Source organism: Ascaphus truei, chromosome 12, assembly GCF_040206685.1.
Source record: "Ascaphus truei isolate aAscTru1 chromosome 12, aAscTru1.hap1, whole genome shotgun sequence".
NCBI lineage: Eukaryota > Metazoa > Chordata > Amphibia > Anura > Ascaphidae > Ascaphus > Ascaphus truei.
The window spans coordinates 28,619,831-28,644,302 of record NC_134494.1 but is presented as its reverse complement, the minus strand read 5'-3'; the positions used below and the strand labels follow the sequence as shown (position 1 = coordinate 28,644,302).

The 24,472-nt window shown below is 45.5% G+C and overlaps 1 protein-coding gene across 1 annotated transcript in view; it reads right to left on the bottom strand.

The window, feature by feature from the left end:
• LOC142464063 (alpha-1,6-mannosyl-glycoprotein 4-beta-N-acetylglucosaminyltransferase-like) overlaps positions 1-24,472 on the bottom strand; it is a 63,621-nt gene that overhangs the window by 13,919 nt on the left and 25,230 nt on the right. Inside the window, exon 2 of the mRNA XM_075567155.1 lies at positions 13,716-13,891. Coding sequence (XP_075423270.1) covers positions 13,716-13,844 — 129 coding nt within the window. The 5' untranslated portion in view covers positions 13,845-13,891. The remainder of the gene's footprint in view (positions 1-13,715; positions 13,892-24,472) is intronic.

Below are 24,472 nucleotides of genomic sequence, written 5' to 3'. Positions count from 1 at the left end.
TGAGGTCAGAGAGAGATTGAGGTCTGAGAGAGAGAGTGAGGTCTGAGAGAGAGAGAGTGAGGTCTGAGAGAGAGTGAGTGAGGTCTGAGAGAGAAAGAGAGAGGTCTGAGAGAGAGAGAGTGAGGTCTGAGAGAGAGAGAGAGTGAGGTCTGAGAGAGAGAGAGGTCTGAGAGAGAGAGAGTGAGGTCTGAGAGAGAGAGTGAGGTCTGAGAGAGAAAGAGTGAGGTCTGAGTGGGAGAGAGAGAGAGTGAGGTCTGAGAGAGAGAGTGTGAGGTCAGAGAGAGAGAGAGAGTGAGGTCTGAGAGAGAGAGTGTGAGGTCAGAGAGAGAGAGTGTGAGGTCAGAGAGAGAGAGAGTGTGAGGTCAGAGAGAGTGAGAGTGTGTGTCTGAGAGAGACACCAACTGCGCACTGCAACTGTTAGGTATGTATATACACCTTTGTTTTTACTTTGGATGCCGCATAAAAATCCTGATCGCCTTGGGGAGCCTTAAACCGAAAAAGTTTGGGAACCACTGGGTAAACGTTAACCCCTTCATTACCTTAGCGATATTAACTGCTAAGGTAATGAAGGGGTTAACTCCACCAGCAACCCCCCCGCAAGGCCTAAACACCCATCACCACCCAAATACCACCTTCACCCACCCCCACTACCCACAATAAGCATGGCACTGATGGTTAACCCCTTCATTGCCTTAGCGGTTAGCCGCTAAGGCAGGCCTGCACAACTTGTAAAGCGAGAAGGGCCAAACTGCTCCAAGGAAAACAGATTCAGGCCGCAAGGATAAAACCATCATCATCATCATCATCCTCATATCTCCTCCAGCACCCCTCATCAATCTCTCCCAGCACCCTCATCATCCTCATATCTGCCCCAGCACTCATCATCTTCATATATCTCCCCCAGAACCCCTCATCATCAACCTTTGTGAGACTCACCCTCTATCTCACACCCCCATCTCTCCTCCCACCCATACACAATACTCCCCCTCCCCATAACACACAATACCCCCCTGCAGACCAGACACATCCCACCACCCTGCCCCTCACCCCCCTGCACCTCACCTCACCTCACTCTCCCCCTGCATCTCGCATCACATCCCTGCACCTCACATCACCCCACTACACCTCCCCCCTGCACCTCACCTCACATCACCCCACTACACCTACTCCCTGCACCTCACATCGCCCCACTACACCTCCCCCCCCTGCACCTCACCTCACTCCCCTGCACCTCACCTCCCCCCCTGCACCTCACATCACTCCCCTGCACCTCACCCCTCCCTTGCACCTCACCTCCCCCCTGCACCTCACCTCACTCACTCCCCTGTACCTCACCTCCCCCCCTCACCTCACATCACTCCCCTGCACCTCACCTCCCCCCAACGGCACCTCACGGCGGCAGAAAAGGCAGGACTAGCACACTCGTGCAGTCCTGAGAGCAGGCTCGAGGAGATGGGGGGAGCGGGGGCTCACGGGCGGGAGATGAGGGGGAGAGCGGCTCCCGGGCAGGAGAGGAGGGGGAGAGCGGCTCCCGGGCGGGAGAGGAGGGGGAGAGCGGCTCCCGGGCGGGAGAGGAGGGGGAGAGCGGCTCGCGGGCGGGAGAGGAGGGGGAGAGTGGCTCGCAGGCGGGAGAGGAGGGGGAGAGCGGCGGGCGGGAGAGGAGGGGGAGAGCGGCTCGCGGGCGGGAGAGGAGGGGGAGAGCAGCTCGTGGGCGTGAGAGGAGGGGGAGAGCAGCTCGTGGGCGTGAGAGGAGGGTGAGAGCGGCTCGTGGGCGTGAGAGGAGGGGGAGAGCGGCTCGTGGGTGGGAGAGGAGGGGGAGAGCAGCTCGCGGCCAGGAGAGGAGGGGGGGAGAGCGGCTCGCGGCCGGGAGAGGAGGGGGCAAGCGGGCTTGCAGGGGGGAGAGCAGGCTCGGGAGGGAGGAGGACGGGGAAAGCCGCCGCGGGCCCCACAATTCGGGCCGCGTGTTGTGCAGGCCTGCGCTAAGGTAATGAAGTTGCCTGAAAAAGGAATTTTTCATGCATCGGATTCATGCCGGGGGACTCTGGTGGTGATATTAAAGGATATCAGCTCCGGAGACCACCGGCATCAATCTGATGCAGGAAACATGCATTTTATTTTCTAAGTGCCGTCATCCCCAGCTTCTCCCCACCCTCTCCCCACCCCACCCTCTTGCTAACTTTTTGTGGAGGGACGATTTGGAGAAGAAATCTCAATTCTAAAGTGGCGATCAGCCGCGATAAGTGGATCGGGGCTTATAGAATTGAGCGTGTTTGAAAAACTGGCGATCAGTGCCAAAAAGTGGCTTATCGCCGCATGTCTGCTGATTTTTGCTCTTATCGGCAACTTATCGGGGCTTACTGAATACCAGTAGGCATTTTTGGCTATAAGCTGGCGATAAGTGGCTTATCGCTGCTTACTGCAAGAGGCCCATAGATTGTTGCTGTATGCTACAGGTTGAGCCCTTTATATAAATATGTAAAATGATATTAGGTCATAAGAACTAAAACAATATGATAAATAACAACACACCAATATTGTATAATGTCCGTTGTAGGACAGGACTTGACCTGTGAGATTTAGGAATCAGAATTAACATGATTTTGCGATGTATGAGTTATAACCAACTTTACCAGTTATTAATTTATCTAATGACTGTTTTTTCTCTCCCCTCTCTTTCCCCTTGTCTCTACTGCGTCGTATATGGGGATATAATATCTGTATTTTTCAACTATGTTATTCTGTAACATCATACATCTAAATAATGTGAGCGTTTTATGTTTTGTTATGATTTGCGCTCACTATATAGTAGATCTAACCGCCAAATGACACTGACTAATATGTTTAATTGCATATATTACTGAGAATTCATTTTCCATTTCTGACATTGCCCCTCAGGTTTAAGATTTATTAGATTATATTTAGTTGTATTCCCCCCCCCCACCCCCCTTCAACACAACTGAGATCTTGTTATTTCAGATTTATTATTAATGATTTACATCTGAACGCTCATATCATATAACACAATGTATAATTTTAAAAATACATAGAAATAATGTTCTTAGCTATATTATTAATATTTCAATATATTGAGGCATATGTCAATAAAAACTGGACGAATTGCCTTCTACTTAAAGATTTATGCAGAACACATTAGTCATACTCAATTGGTTCAGACTTTATATAATGTTCTGTATCAATTAATATTTATGTCACATGATGATATCTGGCATTTGATTATTGTGAGAATCTTTTGTGTTGCTATGTTATCATTAAGATGTATATCTATCATCAAGTGGATTTGGTCATCAGACAAGATAGACCAATGTGCATATTTGCATACACAAATTAATATGTACTAAACTTCAGACATCATCCTCAGGGTGTAAGAAACCATTATATTGTTTCTTTCCCCCAAGAAGGTGGAATAAATAATCTATTTATAACACAAAATATTATTCCACAGTACTTAAAAAAAAAAAAAAAAAAACACACAGAAAGTTAATATATTGAGACTTAGGTCAATGTAATTATAGAAACTGCCCCTCTTTCAATGATTATGCAAATTATATTGGTCTATTTTGATTGATTCAATCTCTGAATACATGTCTGCTAGACTCATGGTTCTATTGTTCTGCTATACATCTCCCAATCTTTGATTGATTCAATCTTTGAATATATGTCTGCTAGACTCATGGTTCTACTGGTCATATATACGTGCACCGCTATATCTGAATTATAACTTGATAGCATTTATCGAATTATTATTATGCTGTTTATATATGCACTTTTTAAATGTATTGCTAATTGAAACCCCTATACAATATGTGACTTTGTGGGGGGGTTGGCATACTCCTGATGAAGCCAATCCTGTGGCGAAATGCGTTGAGTGGGAGAGTTTCAGATCTCAGAGCACTCACGGACACATCTTAGAGGCAGAAACCGAAACATCGCCTCAACTGGAAGTGACGTGACTGAGCCCTCGAAGACGCCGGCAAGGACTCGCACATATGGGGAGACTGTTTACACCATCGGCGTCATGGAGGGATCGGATGCGGTGAGAAGATTGTTCACTCACGATGTCTTATTAATGTGAAATGCTTTTATTGACCATACACAGTGTGAGTACGGCTCTTATTCTTTTATGATATAAAATGTATTATTTACTGATCTGCGCTATGTTATACTATTTCTTCCACATCGAGGTGCATCTCTTCTGAATTTATACAAACAACTACATTGCCACAGTTTTGGATTCGCGAATTGCATTTATTACACTGTAAGTAGGCACTGCATATGACCCAAGACTCCTGCAAATCACTATTTGATTGAAACACCTACAACTACAACAATGTTTTCTAATTTGTATTTTTTGCCGACTCTCCCATTCTCCTCCTGGAATTTGAAGAACAGGTAAGTGCAGGGTAGCAGCAGCAGAGGACGATGGTGGGCAGTGCAGTAGAGAACGGTAGAACAGAGCTGCAGAGGAGGAGGACGGCAGGCGGGAGAAGGGGATGGAGGATCGCAGAGGCGGTCCAGAGGGTCAGAAGAGGACGGCCAGGGAGGAGCATGCCCAAGCAATGAAGTCTTCATTGACATAAGGTTTTTGCCACTGCTACAGCGCAGCTCCTCCACGAATGTCCTGCTCTGCTCCCTTGGTCCTCAGTCCTCTTCTACTGTCGCCACCCTCCTCTGCTGCCCTACTCTGCTCCTGCCGTCCTCCTCTCCTGCCATCATCCTCCTCCTCTGCTGCCCTGTTCCAGGTAGGCATTGCTAAAGCGGTGAGAGGGGGCAAGACAGGAGGAGAGAGGTGGGTGAGAGAGGAGGAGGAGGGTGGTGAGTGAAGAAGAGGAGAAGGAGGGGGGCAGAGAGAGAAAGAGGAGAAGGAGGGGATGGGAGAGGAAGAGATAGAGGGGGTGAGATAGGAAGAGGCGAAAGAAGGGGGTGAGAGAGGAAGAGTAGAAAGAGTGGGGTGAGAGAGGGAGGAGGAATGGGATGAGAGAAGAAGAGGAGAAGGGGGAGAGAAAGGAGGTGAGAGGGGGGGTGAGAGGCGGTGCAAGGAGGTGAGAAGATGAGGGGGAGAGGGGTGAGAGGAGTGGGAGTGGGTGAGAGAGGAGGAGTGGAGGTGGTGAGAGAGTAGGAGTGGAGGAGGTGAGAGAGGAGGAATGGGGGGTGAGAGGAGGAGTGGGGGTTGAGAAGAGTGGGGGTGAGAGGAGGAGTGGGGGTGAGAGGAGGAGTGGTGGGGGTGCGAGGAGTGGGGGGATGAGAAAAGAGAAGGAGGGGGCTGAGAATAGAGGAGTGGGAGGTGGTGAGAGAGGAGTGGAAGGGGATGAGAGAGGTTGAGGAGGGGGGGTGATAGAAGAGCAGTGAGAGAGGAGGAGTGGGAGGGGGTGAGAAAGGAGCAGTGAGAGGAGGAGTGGGAGGGGGTGAGAGAAGAGCAGTGAGAGAGGAGGAGTGGGAGGGGTGAGAGAGGAGTGGGAGGGGGTTGAGAGAAGAGTGGGAGCAGGGGTGAGAGGATGAGGAGGGGGATGAGAGGAGGAGTGGGAGGGGGTAAGAAAGGAGTGGGGGATAGATGAGAAATGATGAGAATAGGGGTAGGGAGAGAATGTGACTATAATAGATTTTTTTTTTATTATCTGAAATAATTGTTTTTATGGCCACTTCAACCCCTGACCAGGCTTAGTTTGATGCGCTGATGTAGAGATAAAGGATTTCTGCTTTTGTTGGTGGAGAAATTAAAATATGGCTTCCCTGACACTAGAATAAACAGGACCCTTTTAAATTTACCTTGCAATGCATTTTTGGGGGAGATTCAAGGTGTGTGGCTAAGAAGGTATTTCAAAAAGAGTACATTTATTAAATAGAAAGATATGGGCCTGAAAGCAATTTCCATGAATAACAAATAGATATTTGTAACTGTTGTGATTACACGAAACAAATGATCAGGGCTTTCCATCTATGATCTCTGATATCTGTTTCTCCTGCAAAAATAGAAGTTAAATGGTCTCATTTCATATCCAGGAGAATATATTAAGTACACAGACACAATACTCAAGATGGCATGTCTAAGTATTATAGAAACAAGTTATGAGGTTTTTTTTATATATCGAGGCAATGTTTGGGAAGGCAAAAGGAGGGTTTTTTTATTTCAAACTTTGTATTGTTTTTCTTTAGACAAAAGCATCATGGAGATATCAAGTCAGTTTGCACAGGAGTATTTTACAACATGTTTTTTTCCATTACATTACAAAGAGTCAGAAATCCAAATCATGGAGATTCTAGATGATTTTAAATTATATATAAGACTCTGTGGTCTATATATACTCCCTTAATTTAAGTTAGGAATTCAACATCTCCCCATTCGTCCACATTTAATCCAAGAAAAAAGGGATAGATCGATTTAAGGATAGTAAGAGAAACAGGGAAGGGGAGAGAGTAAGGAGGGATAGGGGGAGGATGGGGCAAGGACGAGAGGGCTCAGCCCCCCCCCTCTGTCCCCCCGTCCCCCCAGACCTGCTCTTCAACGCACCGGACATTTCTAATATCCCCCTGGGGGTCTATTCTTTGTTTATAGTTTCTTTCGAATTCTTAGTTCCAGATCCATGGGTTCCACACCTTATGATATTGTTCCATTTTTTGGCTGAGTAGAGCTGAGAGTTGCTCCATGAGCTTTACCTCATTCATTCTTCTAATTACTGTGCGTTTTGATGGGGTTTTAATTTTTTTCCACACCACCGCTATGGAGCAGCGGGCTGTGGTAAGGATAAATGAGACTAGTTTACTTTGGGAAGTTTGAAGGTCTTCAATAGTCCTGGCAAGAAGAAAGAACAGTGGGTCCATCCGCACTCCCACTCCTAGGAGGTCCTGAATCAAATCTTGGATCATGCTCTAGAATTTTTTGATTTCTGGACAGGACCACCAGATGTGAACCAAATCTCCTCTCTGGCCAGATCCCCTCCAGCAGAGGTGCGATGTTCCAGGGAAAACTTGGCTCAGCCTACTCGGGGTTAGGTACCAGTGAAATAAGATTTTGTATGTATTTTCTTTTGTTGTAGTACAAATTGATGTTTTTGCTGCTCATTCCCAGATATCCTCCCAGTCGTCTCTATCTATGTCCACATTAAGGTCTTCTGCCCATTTTATCATATAGTTATGGTTGGCGGTCGCCGCTGACGATGCTATTCCCGCATATATCTCCGAAATCAAACCACTCTGGTATAAACCCTTTCCGCACAGCTTTTCAAAATTTGTTAGCTTTGTGAAGTTTGACCTTTGGGAGATCGTTATAAGAAAGTGTCTGATCTGAAGAAAGCTGAATATCGGAAGATTCTGGGTTTAGTATTTCTTTTGGATATCTTGATATGACAGGATCATCCTTTTATCTACCATATGTGCTACTGTTTTAATGTTTAAATCTTTACATTTTTTGAAGTCTTTTTGGGAGCACCCCGGGGATTTCCAAATTTGTCTAATTGGGATTGTAGATTTGGGAGGGATGTCAGAGGACTGGTCAACTTTAATATTATATCATCTGCGAATAGGGAAATGTTATACTTTGTCCCTCCAATTTCGATTCCTTTTACATTTATATTGTCTCTAATTGTTGCTGCAAAGGGTTCTATCGACAATGCGAAGAGAAGCGGAGACAAAGGGCAGCCCTGTCTCGTACCATTGTTAATTTTTATGGGACTTGAGTCTCCTCCTGGGAGTTTGACATATGCTGTGGGCGTCTTGTAAAGGGCTCTAACACCCTCCAAGAACGGGCCCCTAAATCCAAATGTAATCTTAGTTTGGTCTAAAAAAGCCCACTTTATTCGGTCTAATGCTTTTTCTGCATCTAGACTTTGTAGAATGGCCTTTGCTCCTGTTAGGTGTACATGGTCGATAATATTTATGATCTTTCGAGTATTATCAGAGGCCTGTCTTCCAGAGACAAAACCACTTGATCTATATGGATCAAACTCGGTAGAATTGGGTTCAGCCTATTTGCCAGGAGGGTGGTTAAGTTCATTCCCCAGTAGATTCATTGAGAGCTGAGACAAACATTATTTATGCTCTTAGCTGATCAGGCAGATTGTGTTATAACACAGGAAATTTAGGCCTACCGGGGTACTTGTGGCACACTTCTTGTGGGTGGTGGGGGTGGAGGGGGGGGGAGGCGACTTGGTTGGATGGGGGGTGGGGGAGGGTGGAGATTAAGTTGTTGTTAAACCATGTGTCTTCACATGCTATGGGAAAAGGGTATCTAAGGGAGGGGAAGGACTTGCTGAACTGGCTTATTGTGCTATTTACCTATATGCGTCAGGGGGGGGGGGGGCGCCGAGGGGAAGAACACGTCAATGAGTGGGGCGTCCTTATATTTATGACAAAATTAACGTTGAGACTCTGTTATGTTGCCTAACCTGAACCCCCTGTTCCAGCACAACTAAGGAGGGCAAGGCCACGAAAGTTTGTACCTCTGTCCTAGTCCTCAGCTCCAATCTTGGCTGGCATGGGGCCAGGGGGAGGACAGCTCCGATGCAGAGAGAAATAATCCTCGCCATCTAATAGACCCCTCAGGAGAACAAGGCACGTCCGATGACACCTTTTCACCTCCAATTGCTGGGGAGAAGGGGCCCACGAGGAGGGGGACCCTCGAGGAGCCCAAGTCATCCCCCCCTCTGAGTGCACACCCCGCCCTGCCTCTGGCACATAGGAGTGTTTCCCCGACTCCCCTCCCGACTCTCTGGGGTCTCTGCAGGTGAGATTGGCTAAACAGTGAGGAAGGAAGAAGTGAACCAGGGAAGGGAAGGGGCGGGACCCAGAAGGAGAGGGGTGGTGAACAGAAGTAGTGGAGGGGGAGAGGGAAGGGGCATCCAAACAGCGGGAGGGTGCCCCAGAGAGCATAAAAAGGGGAGGGAGGGAATGGGGGACAGACTCAGGAGGTAGATCAGATCTCTCTGTCTGGCTTCTCCTCTCCGCATGCTCCGGATATTCTCTTGAGCTCTACACCTCTTACTAATCCAAGATGGCCACCATATCTTTTTTCAATGAGCCTGGGCTAGGTGCTACCACTTTAACTCCGGGTGTTGAGGCCCCTTTAAGAGTTTAATTGGTGCCAATTAGAGCCGTATTGTACCCGCTCCCCCACTAAACTAGCATTTTGTCGCAGAGACGGCTCTGGAAGCATCGTAGGAACCTCGCTCCGGTCTGGGAGTGCTTTTCTTCTCCTCTGCCGGGCAGGAGATGGTAAGTGGCTCGCTCCCTGCCCCCAGCGTGGGCAGCGACCATGGGGTTTAGACATCGCAACCAGCTCGTCTTTTGCCCGCTACTCTGGAACCAGTCTTGCGGATACAAGCCAACCTCCTCCTCTTGTCTTCACGCCTCCAGGGGGGTTGCATATTCTGGAGCCGTCCAACAGCAAAACGGAAACACAACTTGGGGAAACTTGCATCAACTTGGGACAGGAGATATCAGAGCCTCTCCAGCGGAGAATTCAGAGTCTAACAACGTTTAAATTTCTGCAGATCTTTTTCCTTCATCAGTGCCCCTTCAGTTTCACTCTACTGGTCTGGGGTTCTTCAGGTTGGCTAGTCTTTCAGATGTTCTCGGTGGACCCGCTGAGTGTGCTGGCCTTTGTTCTTCATTGGTTCCCTCTTGCCTCTCCGGGAGTGGAAATCCCAGCGATCTAAGGAACTGCGGAATATCCTCTGGGTGAGAGATTGAATTCAATTTGCCGTTTATCTGCACCACCAGTTTAAAGGGGAACCCCCATCTGTATCTCACTTTATGATCTGCCAAGATCCGTGTTAGAGGCCTCATTTCACGCCTTTTTGCGATCGTCACCTTTGAGAGATCACTAAAGATTTGCAGTACTTCATTTTCAAATTTCAGGCTCCCTCTCTCTCTGCTTGATATGAGATTTTTTTCTTTGGTCGTATACGAGTGGAACTTGATGATTGTGTCTCTGCGTCATCTGGGGTCTTCAGACCTGGGGCCCAGGGCTCTGTGAGCGCGATCGATCTCCAGATCCTCTGCACGCAGCTCTGGAACTAGCAGGATAAACAGTTCTTTAAGGTAAGGACGCAGCGCCTCATTAGATATCGCCTCGGGGATGTTGCGGATCCGCAGATTTTGTCCGAGGTCCCGGTTCACCTGATGTTCTAGCAATCTTTTAGAACGGCAATCTCATTAGCAAGTCTGTTCATTTCATCTTCAGCAGAAGACTGGGCAATGCATATATCCTCCATTTTAGTCTCTAACGTTTCTCTGCTTTATGAAAGGGAGCCTAATTCGGACCTGAGTCCATTTATCGCAGAGGCTAGAACCTCCGCTCTCATTTTAGTGAGTAGCTGCTCCATGTGTTCTTTGTTTTCTCGGAAGAGCTCTCGTCAGATCTCCCTGCAGCACGTGCGGCTGCTCGCGGGTGGGTTCCCCTAGCACTCAGGCCGCCACTCCATCTCGTGAGTCCGCACTGTGCTCTGTAGTGCACTGTGTTGTTGGGAAAAACAGAGAAACACTCAGATTTTGCATTTTTTCCCCCTTTGTATTCATCCTGACTGAGTTATGAGTAGGTTCTTATGAAAAGATGTTAGTTTTGTGCTGGGAAACAACAGGAAAGGGATAGGGAGTGATCACAGAACCATACTAATTGAGTAGGTATATAAATAAATAAATCAGGTAATCAAATTGTGGGTGCAAACTGTGAACTGAAAAGTGAATCAGAATAAGGGGGAAGGGAAACACAAAATGATTGTGCCCTTAAAAGAATTCACTAAACTGCACACCACTAAGTGTAAAAAATAACTTTTAATAAATTTACTTAAAACATATATTACCAAAGAATTGCGTAACGTGAATTAAAAATGAATTAAATCAGCAATATCAAGCATCTATGTCATCTTGTATATATGATTATGCTATCCCAATTAACCAGCTAATGATGGTGGGATTTAGAAGGCATAAGATGCTATAAGTCAGGGTATTAATCCCTCTGGATCAGCTGTTAGATGAGATGGTAAATATATAGAGGTCAGCGAGACCAGATAAATAGTAATGGATGAATATCCAATCCTCCTAGTATAATCATATCATTGGACACCTCAGTGGTTTCTTATCAGTTTTGTGAGGTGCATATACTGTGAGTGAAGAAACTGACACTCACAGCAACAGTGATAGTGAGTTCACAGCATATACTGAGTGAAAACACATTAAACACATAGGTAGGAGGGATAGCAGCAGAGCTCACAGACTATAGATACTGGACTGAAATAGCCGAGTACTAAGATCTGTGCACACTGAACCAGGAAACTACAAACACTGCATTAAAACAGCTCCAAGTAGGAGACTGACAACATTGCACGTCCAACGCGCGTTTCCCTCCAGCAAAGGAGCTTCTTCAGGGACAAAATTGGTTTGGGCTCAAGCTTAGTCTGTTCAAACGGAGGGTCTCAGGAGCTGCCCACTCAAGCGACCATGCCTGGTGACATCACCAGAAGTCTTTCAAAAGGAGGGTTTTTATGTTTTAGTTGTAAAAAACTGTCAGTAGCAAATGATGAAAGGGGTACTTAATGAAGGGAATTTAGAATATAAAGCTTTACTTTTTAATAATGAGTTAGATTTCAACTAAGAGAGTGTCCATAATGGAACACGTGTAATCTCAATTTCCACTCAAGACCCGTTGGGAAAAGATCTGATGATAACGTAAATTAGATTCTTTGTTTATCCTTTTTATTTTGATTAAACTGTCTTCATTTATTATAATTGTATGTTCTTGTAACAATATTTTTCTGTAACCTAAGCACTGTAATTTTTGTATATTAAAGCTAAACTTTGATAAGTAATACTTTGATTTGATTGGGATTCACCTTTTTGGACACATTTTGCTATGACAATAATTTTTGGTGTGTCAAGTGCATTGTTTTCTTAATAAACAAAGATCAGAGGCTTTGTATGTTCATTTAATTATACCTTTGGTGATGGCAGTGGATATATATATATGTACAGTATATATACAGCTTAACCCCATTATAGCGCGGTCCTCAGCCACCGCAAAAATAAAAAATGGCAGCCGCATCAGTGGTACCGCGTCCACTGGAGAGGGGAAGCTGAGAACTCTCCAAGCATTCCCAGACCTGGTGGGGCAGCGGCAACCACACGCAGCACTTACCCGGCATCTGGCAGCTCTTCTCCCTGTCTCTGCTTCCTGCTTCAGCTTCTGTCTTGCGAGAGCAAGCTCCCTTAAAGAGACAGTGTGTCTCTGTGTGAGACTGTGTGAGACTGTGTGAGTGTGTGTGTGTGTGTGTGTGTGTCAGTGTGTGTGTGTGTGTGTGTGTGTGTCAGTGTGTGTGTGTGTGTGTGTGTCAGTGTGTGTGTGTGTGTGTGTGTGTGTGTGTGTCAGTGTGTGTGTGTGTGTGTGTGTGTGTGTGTGTGTGTGTGTGTCAGTGTGTGTGTGTGTGTGTGTCAGTGTGTGTCAGTGTGTGTGTGTGTGTGTGTGTGTGTGTGTGTGTGTGTGTGTGTGTGTGTGTGTGTGTGTGTGTGTGTGTGTGTGTGTGTGTGTGTGTGTGTGTGTGTGTGCGTGTGTGTGTGTGTGACAGGGTGTGTGAGACAGGGTGTGTGAGACAGTGTGTGTGAGACAGTGTGTTTGAGCAGGGGGGGTACTGTGTGAGCAGGGTTGGTTACTGTGTCAGGGGGAGGGTACTGTGTGAGCAGGGGGGGTTACTGTGTCAGGAGGGGTTACTGTGAGCAGGGGGGTACTGTGAGTTGGGGGTTACTGTGTCAGGAGGGGGGTAATGTGTGAGAAGGGGGTTACTGTGAGCAGGGGGGTACTGTGTGAGCAGGGGGTTACTGTGTGAGCAAGGGGGGTACTGTGTGAGCAGGGGGGGTACAATGTGAGCAGGGGGGTTACTGTGTCAGGAGAGGGTACTGTGTGATCAGGGGGGTACTGTGTGAGCAGGGGGACTAATTCTGTGTGGTCTTTCGGTTAACGTGAAAGATGCTGACCTTTGAAGTGGTAGGGTGTATTGTGATCGTGGCCTTGAGCGCCCACAGCGCCCAGAACTCTCACAGCGCCCACAGCACACAGAGTTCCCACGGAACCCACAGCCTGCAAATAGCACCCACAGCAGCCCACAGAGCAGTGGTAGAGGCAGCACAATCCCATAAAGAGGAGAGGTAGGAAATCTTCAGCTTATCTCACTGTCCCATGCCGGGCCTCCCTCACTGTCCTGTGCCCAGCCTCCCTCAGTGTCCCGGGCCTCCCTCCCTCAATATCCCGCGCCGGGCTCCGCTCACTGTCCCACGTCGGGCCTCCATCACGGTCCCGCACTGGGCCTCTCTCCCTCACTGTCCCATGCCAGGCCTCTCTATTATTAATTTGAGGGTCCATACACGGAGAAATGTGAATCAGTTGGATAGCTGTGTGTATTAACCCTTGTCCCATATACAGGTCACGTGCTCACATGTGGGCCATACATGACAGCTTGTTTGTCCTTATTTGGTATGTCATTCTGATTATGTAATATATACAACTCTGTACCCCCCATTGTACCGCGCTGTGGAATATGTTGGTCCTATACAAATAAACAATATTGACAACAATAATAATATAAACAGACATATTTTATCCTATGTAATCCTCTGATCATCCTAAACTATCTTTCATTGCATCAGTGATTCATACACAGGGATGTGTGTGTAGTGTGCATCATATTCAATAAAATAGTTTGATATACAATTACCTGTACACATTGATTAGAAGGATTGATTTTAGGGCAGCTCCAAATGGTGGTATTTCTGTTGACCATCATGGTTACACTGATAAGAAAAACTGCTGCTATGGATGTTTTCCAAATTTGAGTTCTTCTCATCTTTAGTCTCCAACCCTTTTATTTAAGCTTCTTGTCTTCTTTCCTTCCTGAAAATGTCAACACATTAGGACCTATGCATCAACACAATGATTTAAGTTTCATATTTGCTTCATACACTGAAAAGCAAAAAAAAAACACACACACATACACTTACACACTTACAGGAGGAGAAATGACTCAGTGAGTAAAGACTCTGTAACCACAACACTGAGTGGAAACCTGGTTCAATTCAGGCACCAAAACAAGCTCTACATGACAGGGGCTGTGTCTATAATAATCCTATGTGCTGCATACCGCACACTATACTGATATTGTGAAGCGCTTTGACTCCCATTGGGATAAAAATACTATATGAAATAAAGTTATTATTATTACTTTACACATTATACGTCTTTTTTTATCAGACCTTGTGCTGTTGTTACATGCGACGCACGATAGAAATTGCAGCAAAGCAGAAAATTAAGCGCACAAATCTTACACTCTCATGTCTCACTAAGGGCCTCATGCAGTAAGCCCCGATAAGGCTTTTTCGGCATTTTATAGCCGTTTTTTGCCCACCTGATTCAGTAAGCCCCGATAAGTGGGAATTATCGGCAACTTTTCTTCCGAAAAAAAAAATTTCGCCACCCGGCTGCCGATAAGCCACTTATCGGGACTTTTTTTTCCCGCCTGAATTCAGTAAGCCCCGATCAGCTTTTCTGTGCTGATCGGCAGGCCAGATTGGAGATTTTATGGCCAATCCAGCCCGCCAACTAAATTTGGCAACTTGCTGAAGGAGAAGCATCGGCAAGGGCGACACTTAGGAAAAATCAGCCCTTTTTCCTGCCTGTGATTGATGCCGGGGGTCTCCGGAGCTGATACCCGCACCGGAGCCCCCCGGCATGCATCCGAGGCAGGAAAAAGGCATTTAAAAGCCACTTCATTACCTTAGCGGCTAACCGCTAAGGCAATGAAGGGGTTAACCCACCGTGCCAGCGTTATTGTGGGTAGCGGGGATGGGTGAGGGGGGTATTTGGCCCTGGGTGTGAGTTTAGGACTTGCGGGGGGGATGCGGGGGCACTTAACCCCTTCACGACCGTAGCGGTTAATACCGCTACGGTCCTGAAGGGGTTAAGGCCTCCCGCTACCCACCCGCAAGCCCTAAACAACCACCGTTGGGGCTAATGCCCCCTTCACACACCCCCACTACCCACAATAATAAAAAAAACACACCCCAGCGCCACAATAACGAAATAAATAATTAAATAATTATATATATATATATATATATATATATATATATATATATATACCCAACAACACCTATACCCGCCTAACATACAGTATAGTAATGGGCAGAATGACTATTATCCACAAATGGATAATAGTGCAGTTGTCCATTTACAATACATACACAACAATAAAGACTTTAAATACATATAGCACTCACCCATGTCCCACTGCCACGATGAAGGCCATCCTCATCTTCATCCTGCCCATGCCCCATCCGCTTCTGCAAAACAAACACAAGCATTACAACATCCAAATTAATGTCCCCTAACCCCTTAATCACCATAGCGGTTATTAACCGCTACAGTTATTAAGGGGTTAAGCCACCATCACCCACATACCCTCCCCCACAAAGCCCCCCAACCACCCTCACCCAATACCCACAGGGGAGTCCTACCAAATACCCTTGGGCCTAATACCCCCTCCCCCAGCACATACAGTACAATAATGTGCCAAATAACTATTATCCACATAGGGATAATACATTATTTGGCCATTATTAAACACATTCAATACCGTTAAAATGTAAAGAAAATTGAACTAACCTCATCAATAAGAAGTCTCCGTCGCCAGCATCATCCTTGGGGTCCGTTGCCAACATTAGTAATAGCCACAACATTTGAATATCATTAACATAACACTGAACCCCTTAATCACCTTATCGGGTACTAACCTGAAAGGTAATTAAGGGGTGAAGCCATCCTGCAATGCCTACAACAGTTATGCATAACATCCTCAGTGAAATAAAAACCAATTGCCTAACCAAATTCCATTTAATCATTCAATCTGTAGGCTCACATGCCTCATAAAACATTGCATTTACAGTGTATACATGTAGCATAACATGTAAACTGCATGTACACGCTGCAAATCAATGTTAACAATACAATAATCTCACTCAAATCGCCATACATCACAAGAAGTATATTATTTAATCCAATAAACTCACCATCAATGAATTACCACACATCACTTACATCCCTAAACAATTAAAATACCATCCATACCAATTACACAATGAACTAAAGCTATCCTAACAGAGAACAACTTCAAAACATAGTCAAAAGTACACCAACAATTACAATATACTAAAGCAAGGCTTTCCATATCCTACTGTACGGCCTGGAAGCCCAAAACTTACATCTGTCTAAAAATAAAATACATTTAGTACACATCAATGCATAGCCACAATCATTAACAATACAGAATTAGAAGCTTTAACAACACTATCATTTCTTACCCTGTATATATATATATATCTGTACACATACATACAGACATACATACAGTGGGAAGAAATGATATGCATTATAAAAAATGAAAACATGAAAAAGCAACACAAAAAACAGTTACATTAAGTACATTTCTTTATTTAACTTACCATTACTTGCCCCCACCGACTCCCGTTGATCAGCTTACTCACGTACCAATCCACGACACCATCCACGACACCATCCACGACACCATCCAGGAACAAATCCACGAACCAAACCAGGAACCAATCCAAGAACAAGTGCAGGAACCAATCCAAGAACAAGTGCAGGAACCAATCCAGGAAGCAAGCCACGAAGAAATCCACGAAACAATCCACGACACGATCCAGGAACAGGAACCCATAAAAGAAAAGAAAAAAACAAATTAAACATTAAAATAATAAAACATGACAATCAAGGGTTGTACAAGTTTTATTCTTAGTGAATCTGTATTAAAATACCTTGTTCCGGGGTCTTCTTGACGTCCGGTGCCACGCCCTGGTCTTCAATCTTCAGGAGGAGGTCCGTCCTCCTCGGCATCTGCCTTCAAAATGAGACGACATAGGCTTTTAAAGGCCTATGACGTCACATTTGTCGTCATATGGTTCCCACGGCCCTGATTGGGCCGTGAAAACCATGTGTTTTGGCCGATGTAAAAAAATTGATGACGTCACTTAAAGGCAATGCCAGCACAGCCAATCAGAATGGCTTTGCTGCTATTGCCTTTAAGAAAACGTCATGAAATGACACATGGCCGGACTCACATGGTAAGCCATCCCTACTCTGATTGGTTCAAGTACCATGTGAGTCCGGCCATGTGTCATTTCATGACGTTTTCTTAAAGGCAATAGCAGCAAAGCCATTCTGATTGGCTGTGCTGGCATTGCCTTTAAGTGACGTCATCAATTTTTTTACATCGGCCAAAACACATGGTTTTCACGGCCCAATCAGGGCCGTGGGAACCATATGACGACAAATGTGACGTCATAGGCCTTTAAAAGCCTATGTCGTCTCATTTTGAAGGCAGATGCCGAGGAGGACGGACCTCCTCCTGAAGATTGAAGACCAGGGCGTGGCACCGGACGTCAAGAAGACCCCGGAACAAGGTATTTTAATACAGATTCACTAAGAATAAAACTAGTACAACCCTTGATTGTCATGTTTTATTATTTTAATGTTTAATTTGTTTTTTTCTTTTCTTTTATGGGTTCCTGTTCCTGGATCGTGTCGTGGATTGTTTCGTGGATTTCTTCGTGGCTTGCTTCCTGGATTGGTTCCTGCACTTGTTCTTGGATTGGTTCCTGCACTTGTTCTTGGATTGGTTCCTGGTTTGGTTCGTGGATTTGTTCCTGGATGGTGTCGTGGATGGTGTCGTGGATGGTGTCGTGGATTGGTACGTGAGTAAGCTGATCAACGGGAGTCGGTGGGGGCAAGTAATGGTAAGTTAAATAAAGAAATGTACTTAATGTAACTGTTTTTTGTGTTGCTTTTTCATGTTTTCATTTTTTATAATGCATATCATTTCTTCCCACTGTATGTATGTCTGTATGTATGTGTACAGATATATATACAGGGTAAGAAATGATAGTGTTGTTAAAGCTTCTAATTCTGTATTGTTAATGATTGTGGCTATGCATTGATGTGTACTAAATGTATTTTATTTTTAGACAGATGTAAGTTTTGGGCTTCCAGGCCGTACAGTAGGATATGGAAAGCCTTGCTTTAGTATATTGTAATTGTTGGTGTACTTTTGACTATGTTTTGAAGTTGTTCTCTGTTAGGATAGCTTTAGTTCATTGTGTAATTGGTATGGATGGTATTTTAATTGTTTAGGGATGTAAGTGATGTGTGGTAATTCATTGATGGTGAGTTTATTGGATTAAATAATATACTTCTTGTGATGTATGGCGATTTGAGTGAGATTATTGTATTGTTAACATTGATTTGCAGCGTGTACATGCAGTTTACATGTTATGCTACATGTATACACTGTAAATGCAATGTTTTATGAGGCATGTGAGCCTACAGATTGAATGATTAAATGGAATTTGGTTAGGCAATTGGTTTTTATTTCACTGAGGATGTTATGCATAACTGTTGTAGGCATTGCAGGATGGCTTCACCCCTTAATTACCTTTCAGGTTAGTACCCGATAAGGTGATTAAGGGGTTCAGTGTTATGTTAATGATATTCAAATGTTGTGGCTATTACTAATGTTGGCAACGGACCCCAAGGATGATGCTGGCGACGGAGACTTCTTATTGATGAGGTTAGTTCAATTTTCTTTACATTTTAACGGTATTGAATGTGTTTAATAATGGCCAAATAATGTATTATCCCTATGTGGATAATAGTTATTTGGCACATTATTGTACTGTATGTGCTGGGGGAGGGGGTATTAGGCCCAAGGGTATTTGGTAGGACTCCCCTGTGGGTATTGGGTGAGGGTGGTTGGGGGGCTTTGTGGGGGAGGGTATGTGGGTGATGGTGGCTTAACCCCTTAATAACTGTAGCGGTTAATAACCGCTATGGTGATTAAGGGGTTAGGGGACATTCATTTGGATGTTGTAATGCTTGTGTTTGTTTTGCAGAAGCGGATGGGGCATGGGCAGGATGAAGATGAGGATGGCCTTCATCGTGGCAGTGGGACATGGGTGAGTGCTATATGTATTTAAAGTCTTTATTGTTGTGTATGTATTGTAAATGGACAACTGCACTATTATCCATTTGTGGATAATAGTCATTCTGCCCATTACTATACTGTATGTTGTGTATTGCTGCTATGTTTATTGGGGGCATTTGTCCCCAATAAACATGCTACTATGCGTTAACCCCTTCATTGCCTTAGCGGCTATCCGCTATGGTAATGAAGCAGCATTAATGTATTTTAATAATATTGTGTGGGAGCAGGGGGTCCCCTGAGCTGAAGCGCATTTATTTGTGGCTCAGAGACCCCCTGCCTCCCGAGTTACAGGCCCCGGTTTGGGCCATCGGTTACAGTGTGGACGCCATGTTTATTGCGGGGACGCTATAAACATGGCGGCGACACTGCCACCCGATGACACATACCGGGGCCTGTAACTCGGGAAGCAGGGGGTCCCTGCTCCACAAAGCAATGCGGTTCAGCTCAGGGGACCCCCTGCTCACTGTACAGTATAATTAAAAAGACATTCATGCTGCTTCATTACCGTTGCACATAGCCGCCAAGGTAAGGAACGAGTCTTTATTGATGTGTGTGTATTTTATTCATACTGTACATGTGCAGAGGGTCTCCGGAGCAGAACCGCGTTGGTTTGAGGTCCGGGGACCCCCTGCCCCCCGAAATACAGGCCCCTTTATGGGGTGCCGGTATCCCTCTGGTTTGTTTACAGGTCGCGGTCACGTGATCGGGACCTTTAAAAGCCGAGGGATACCGGCACCTCATAAAGGGGCCTGTATCTCGGGGGGCAAGGGGTCCCCGGACCTCAAACCAACGCGGTTCAGCTCCGAAGACCCCCTGCACATGTACAGTATGAATAAAAGTTGTTTTTAAATACTTTTTTTGGTGCCTATGTTTGCGCTGAGAGAGCGGCTTGTCTCTCTCAGCTGCAAACATCTATCGGCACCAAAGGCTTATCGGGAGCCAGGCTGTATCGCCACAGGTCATCGGCAGCTTTGCTTTCGCAGTGCTTCAGCAGGGATCGGAAGGATTCGGCCCTTACTGAATACTGCGAGGGCAAATCGCCCAAAAAAAACATTTTCGCAATTCGTGCCGAAAATTTTGTATCGGGGCTTACTGCATGAGGCCCTAAATGACATAGGTATACATATACTTTCCAGCCTCTCGTTGAGATGCAGCTCCAAATGTTCAGTCTGCGCAAAAAGTATCCAATGTTGTAAATCTGAGTGCGAGAAAACTGGGGTATATTAAATGGGTCAAAAACCCTCTCTGCAGTGGATGACGTCTAAAACTGTAGGGCCGACGTCGTGTCCTTAAGATACGATGGAAGTGACAGTACTAGAGGTTGTAAATCAAAATCCAAATACTGAGATAAATTGGAAGTTAATGAATTAATACCAGAAATAAAAGGTTGTCCTATTATTTCAGGCATTAATTATTTAACTTCTAATCTATCTCAGTATATAGCTTTATTTGGAAGAGAGACTACAAATTAGCCACTTGAGATGTACAGGCATTTTACACAAACATTCCTCATTTACTGTAAAAGGATGTCAATCATTTTTTATGTCTAGTTCACAATTGCCATCCACACAAATTGATTTTATGATGTATAGATTTTATTTTCATTCAAAATATTTTAGGTTTAATTCTACTTATTATTTACAGATATTAGGCACAGTGATGGGGGGAAAAAATTGTCCCATCCCTTGCCAATCTATCCATGGGAAGGTGGGAGTCCCTACATGTGGTCGGTATGCCTCACTTAGGCTGTGGAGGAGGTATATAGATGATATTCTCATCATTTGGGAGGGATGTGAGGAATCTTTTTTTATTTTTGTAGCAATACTCAATGCAACGTCAATCATGTAAACTTCAAGGGCGAGAGGGGGCTTGGGAATTCCAGATATACTGAAATATTACCAGGCTGCTCAGCTTAGACAAGTAGTAGTCTGGAATGCTGACCCAAAATTGTATTGTTGGTTGGCCGTTGAGTCCCACTATTCAAAAATACTTTCTCTACCAATGTCATTCTGGGCCCCGGGAAACGAGAGTGGGGTATGAGAATTGCTGATCTGGGAGTGATGAGGTGCACATGAAATGTCTGGAACAAAACGAAAAATAAATTTAAGCTGGACTCACATATTTCCCATCTCACCCCCCTTTTCAATGACCCTAATTTCCCCGCAGGTTGCAATTCGAAACTATTCGACCAATTTAAAATCAAACATATCAACACAATCGCAGAGTAATGGAATGCTTCTCAGTTTCCAAGATCTCTGCAGCAAGTTCGAAGCCCCAGACCTCACCCTATTTAAATATCTCCAAATCACACTCTGAATTTTCTCTTCCCTGAACTTACGAACTTTGAGATGCTCTGTAGGAGGGGAATCTATCAGAAGGGTCTGATCTCGAAAATATATTTAGGTTTCAAGGCATCGGTCAACACTCCAGACCACAAAAATATGCTTAGGTGGACTGCGGATTTACAGATGCAGCAGTCGAGCCAATGACAGCCAAGGCCAGTCTGTGACGGTTCAGGGGATTCCTTCCCCTTCTTTCACTCCCTCTGCCCCTTCCATGACCAACCTCCCTGCGCTTACCCACTCCTGTCCCGCTCCGGCTACCTCTGATGCTGTCCCTTTGCCTCAACGCACGCCCCACAAGTCTCGCGCACCCGCGGGGTCCCCGAGCCCCTGCAGCAACGCTCCGCGCTCCCAGAACTCCTCAGTGCCCTCAGCCATTCCATCACCTCCGGTGGCGGTCCCCTCCGTCCCTTCGTTTCCCTCTGCTTGTGTGCCCGCGGCGCGGCGCTCCGTGCATCTCGTGACACAGCCTGTGCGAGCGCACTCTCAGCTTACAGATGGTGCGCGCACACGCTCCTCTTCTAAAGCCTGTCTATCTCTTGACTCCTCCTCCCATGCCCTGCAAGCTATCTCTCTGTCTGACACCTCTGTCTCCTCCTTCTCTCCTCCTGACCTATCCCTGTTGTCTCCCACTTCCCTCTCTGCTCCTCCTCTCTCTCCCATTGGTGTTCCCTCCTTTATAATCCCTGTCTGCCCTCTCTATCATCGCTCTGCATAGTTCCTGTTATCCCTGTGTGTGCAGTCCTATGCTTTGCTCTCTCTGTGTTACAGCCTGTACCTGCTCCTGTGTATCTTTGGATTTTTCTGGCTTTGACCCCTGCTCGTCCTGGACTACCCTGCTCTCTGTACCCCTTGAACCTTGCTACGAACTCTACCTTGCTGACCTCTGGAATCCTTGGACTTGGCTTACGAACTTTGACTACTCTGCTTTCTGTACCCCCTGGACTTTGGCGCACGGACACGACCATTCTTACGTTTACCATCAAGGACGTTGCAAGTATAAATACTATTTTTCTACAGGCCCAGCAATGCTATACCACACTCCGGGCTTGCCCCCACTGCTGTGGGTGTGTGGTAATACCGTTCCCACCTCAGTATTGGGGTCTTGCCAGGTCTGCGGGCATACAGGCGTGACACTGTCCCACAGTCAGCCAATGTGAGAGCTTGACAGCCAATGAGAGCCAATGAGAGTGTACACAAACCAAAATATATAGATATGTATCTCCCTTCCCTCTGTGACTGTATATAATACATGTATCTCCCATCTCTCTGTGACTGTATATAATATATGTATCTCCCCTCTCTCTGTGTGTATATAATATATGTATCTCCCCTTCTCTGTGTGTATATAATATATGTATCTCCCCTCTCTCTGTGTGTGTATATAATATAGGTATCTCCCCTCTCTCTGTGAGTGTACAGTATATAATATATATATATATATATCTCCCCTCTCTCTCTGTGTATATCATGACATCACCCTGCCTTGCATTCAGAGACCGCGAGAGCCAAGGCCCGCCTCATAGTCAGGCAATGAGAGCCAAGGCCCGCCCCGCAGTCAGCCAATGGGAGAGCTTGACAGCCAATGACAGCCAATGAGAGCGAGCACAAACATCTTTTGAGTTTTATATATATAGATGGCCAATTGCAAATTCCCGAGTCTGTATGGTTTACCACTGTTATTTTGTTTACTTTCTGTATGTAAATATTGTTTTCTGTCTTTGAATTTGTTCTATTCTATATTGTTCAGCCAAATTCAGCAAAGTTGATTGGATTGTGCTTCACTTTACAGATGGACAATGACCCAAAACATACTGCGAAAGCAACCCAGGAGTTTAAGGCAAAGAAGTGGAATATTCTGCAATGGCCGAGTCAATCATCTGATCTCAACCCGATCGAGCATGCATTTCACTTGCTGAAGACAAAACTTAAGGCAGAAAGACCCACGAACAAACAACAACTGAAGACAGCTGCAGTAAAGGCCTGGCAAAGCATCACAAAGGAGGAAACCCAGCGTTTGGTGATGTCCATGCGTTCCACACTTCAAGCAGTCATTGTCTGCAAAGGATTCTCGACAAAGTATTACAAATGAACATTTTATTTATGATTGTGTTAATTTGTCCAATTACATTTGAGTCCCTGAAATAAGGGGACTGTGTTTGAAAATGGTTGCAATTCCTAAACGTCTCATACAATATTTTTGTTCAACTCCTTGAATTAAAGCTGAAAGTCTGCACTTCTATTGCATCTCGGTTGTTTCATTTCAAATCCATTGTGGTGGCGTACAGAGCCAAAATTATGAAAATTGTGACAGTGTCCAATTATTTCCGGACCTAACTGTATGTGTAACATGGTATGTCGATAGGTATCTCTCTTTCCCCCACAGTGTATCTGTGATGTAAGTCCCTAGTAGGTTCAGGGCCTTCATGGTTTAATCTATGGGCCATTGACCCCCCCCTTTTTGCCCACTTGTAAGTGATGGAAGTAAGATGGTGACTCATGGCCTGTGTAAGCCTATCAGTGATGGGTACAGTCCTTGAGACTGCCCCTTCCTGAAGCTAACCAGTGGGTGTAGCAAAGTTAGATCAGTCTTGCTCTGCCTTCCAAGGTGAGAGCATGGGCTGTCAGACTCTACCATGGCGCGGATGAGCTGGCCCACCTCAGGCCTAAGGACCATCAAGACTCAAGGCCCCATACTATCGGGGCAGCACCATCCTGAAGTCCTGGGACGATGGACTTTAACGACTGTGCTGTGTGAAGAGCTGCTGCTGCATGTTCAATAAATCTATTTGTTCACTTTACCTCTGCCTGGGTGTCAGTTTCTGGGCAGGAGGGGTGAGGAGTGTTGTGGTGGGAACTGACATCCTACATCCCAGGAGCCCATCATAGCTGGAAGTACTGAACCACTTTCTCAAGGAGTGTAACAAAACATGAAGGGAGGGTGTTATTTATAACTCCTTTCTAATGGTTGACTAATGTGTTGCACCTGATTAAGAGACATTTATGCAAATTTAAACACACTGGGCTCATACCAAGTAATCACATAAGATATAATTCATAAGAGAAAAGTTAGTATACTGT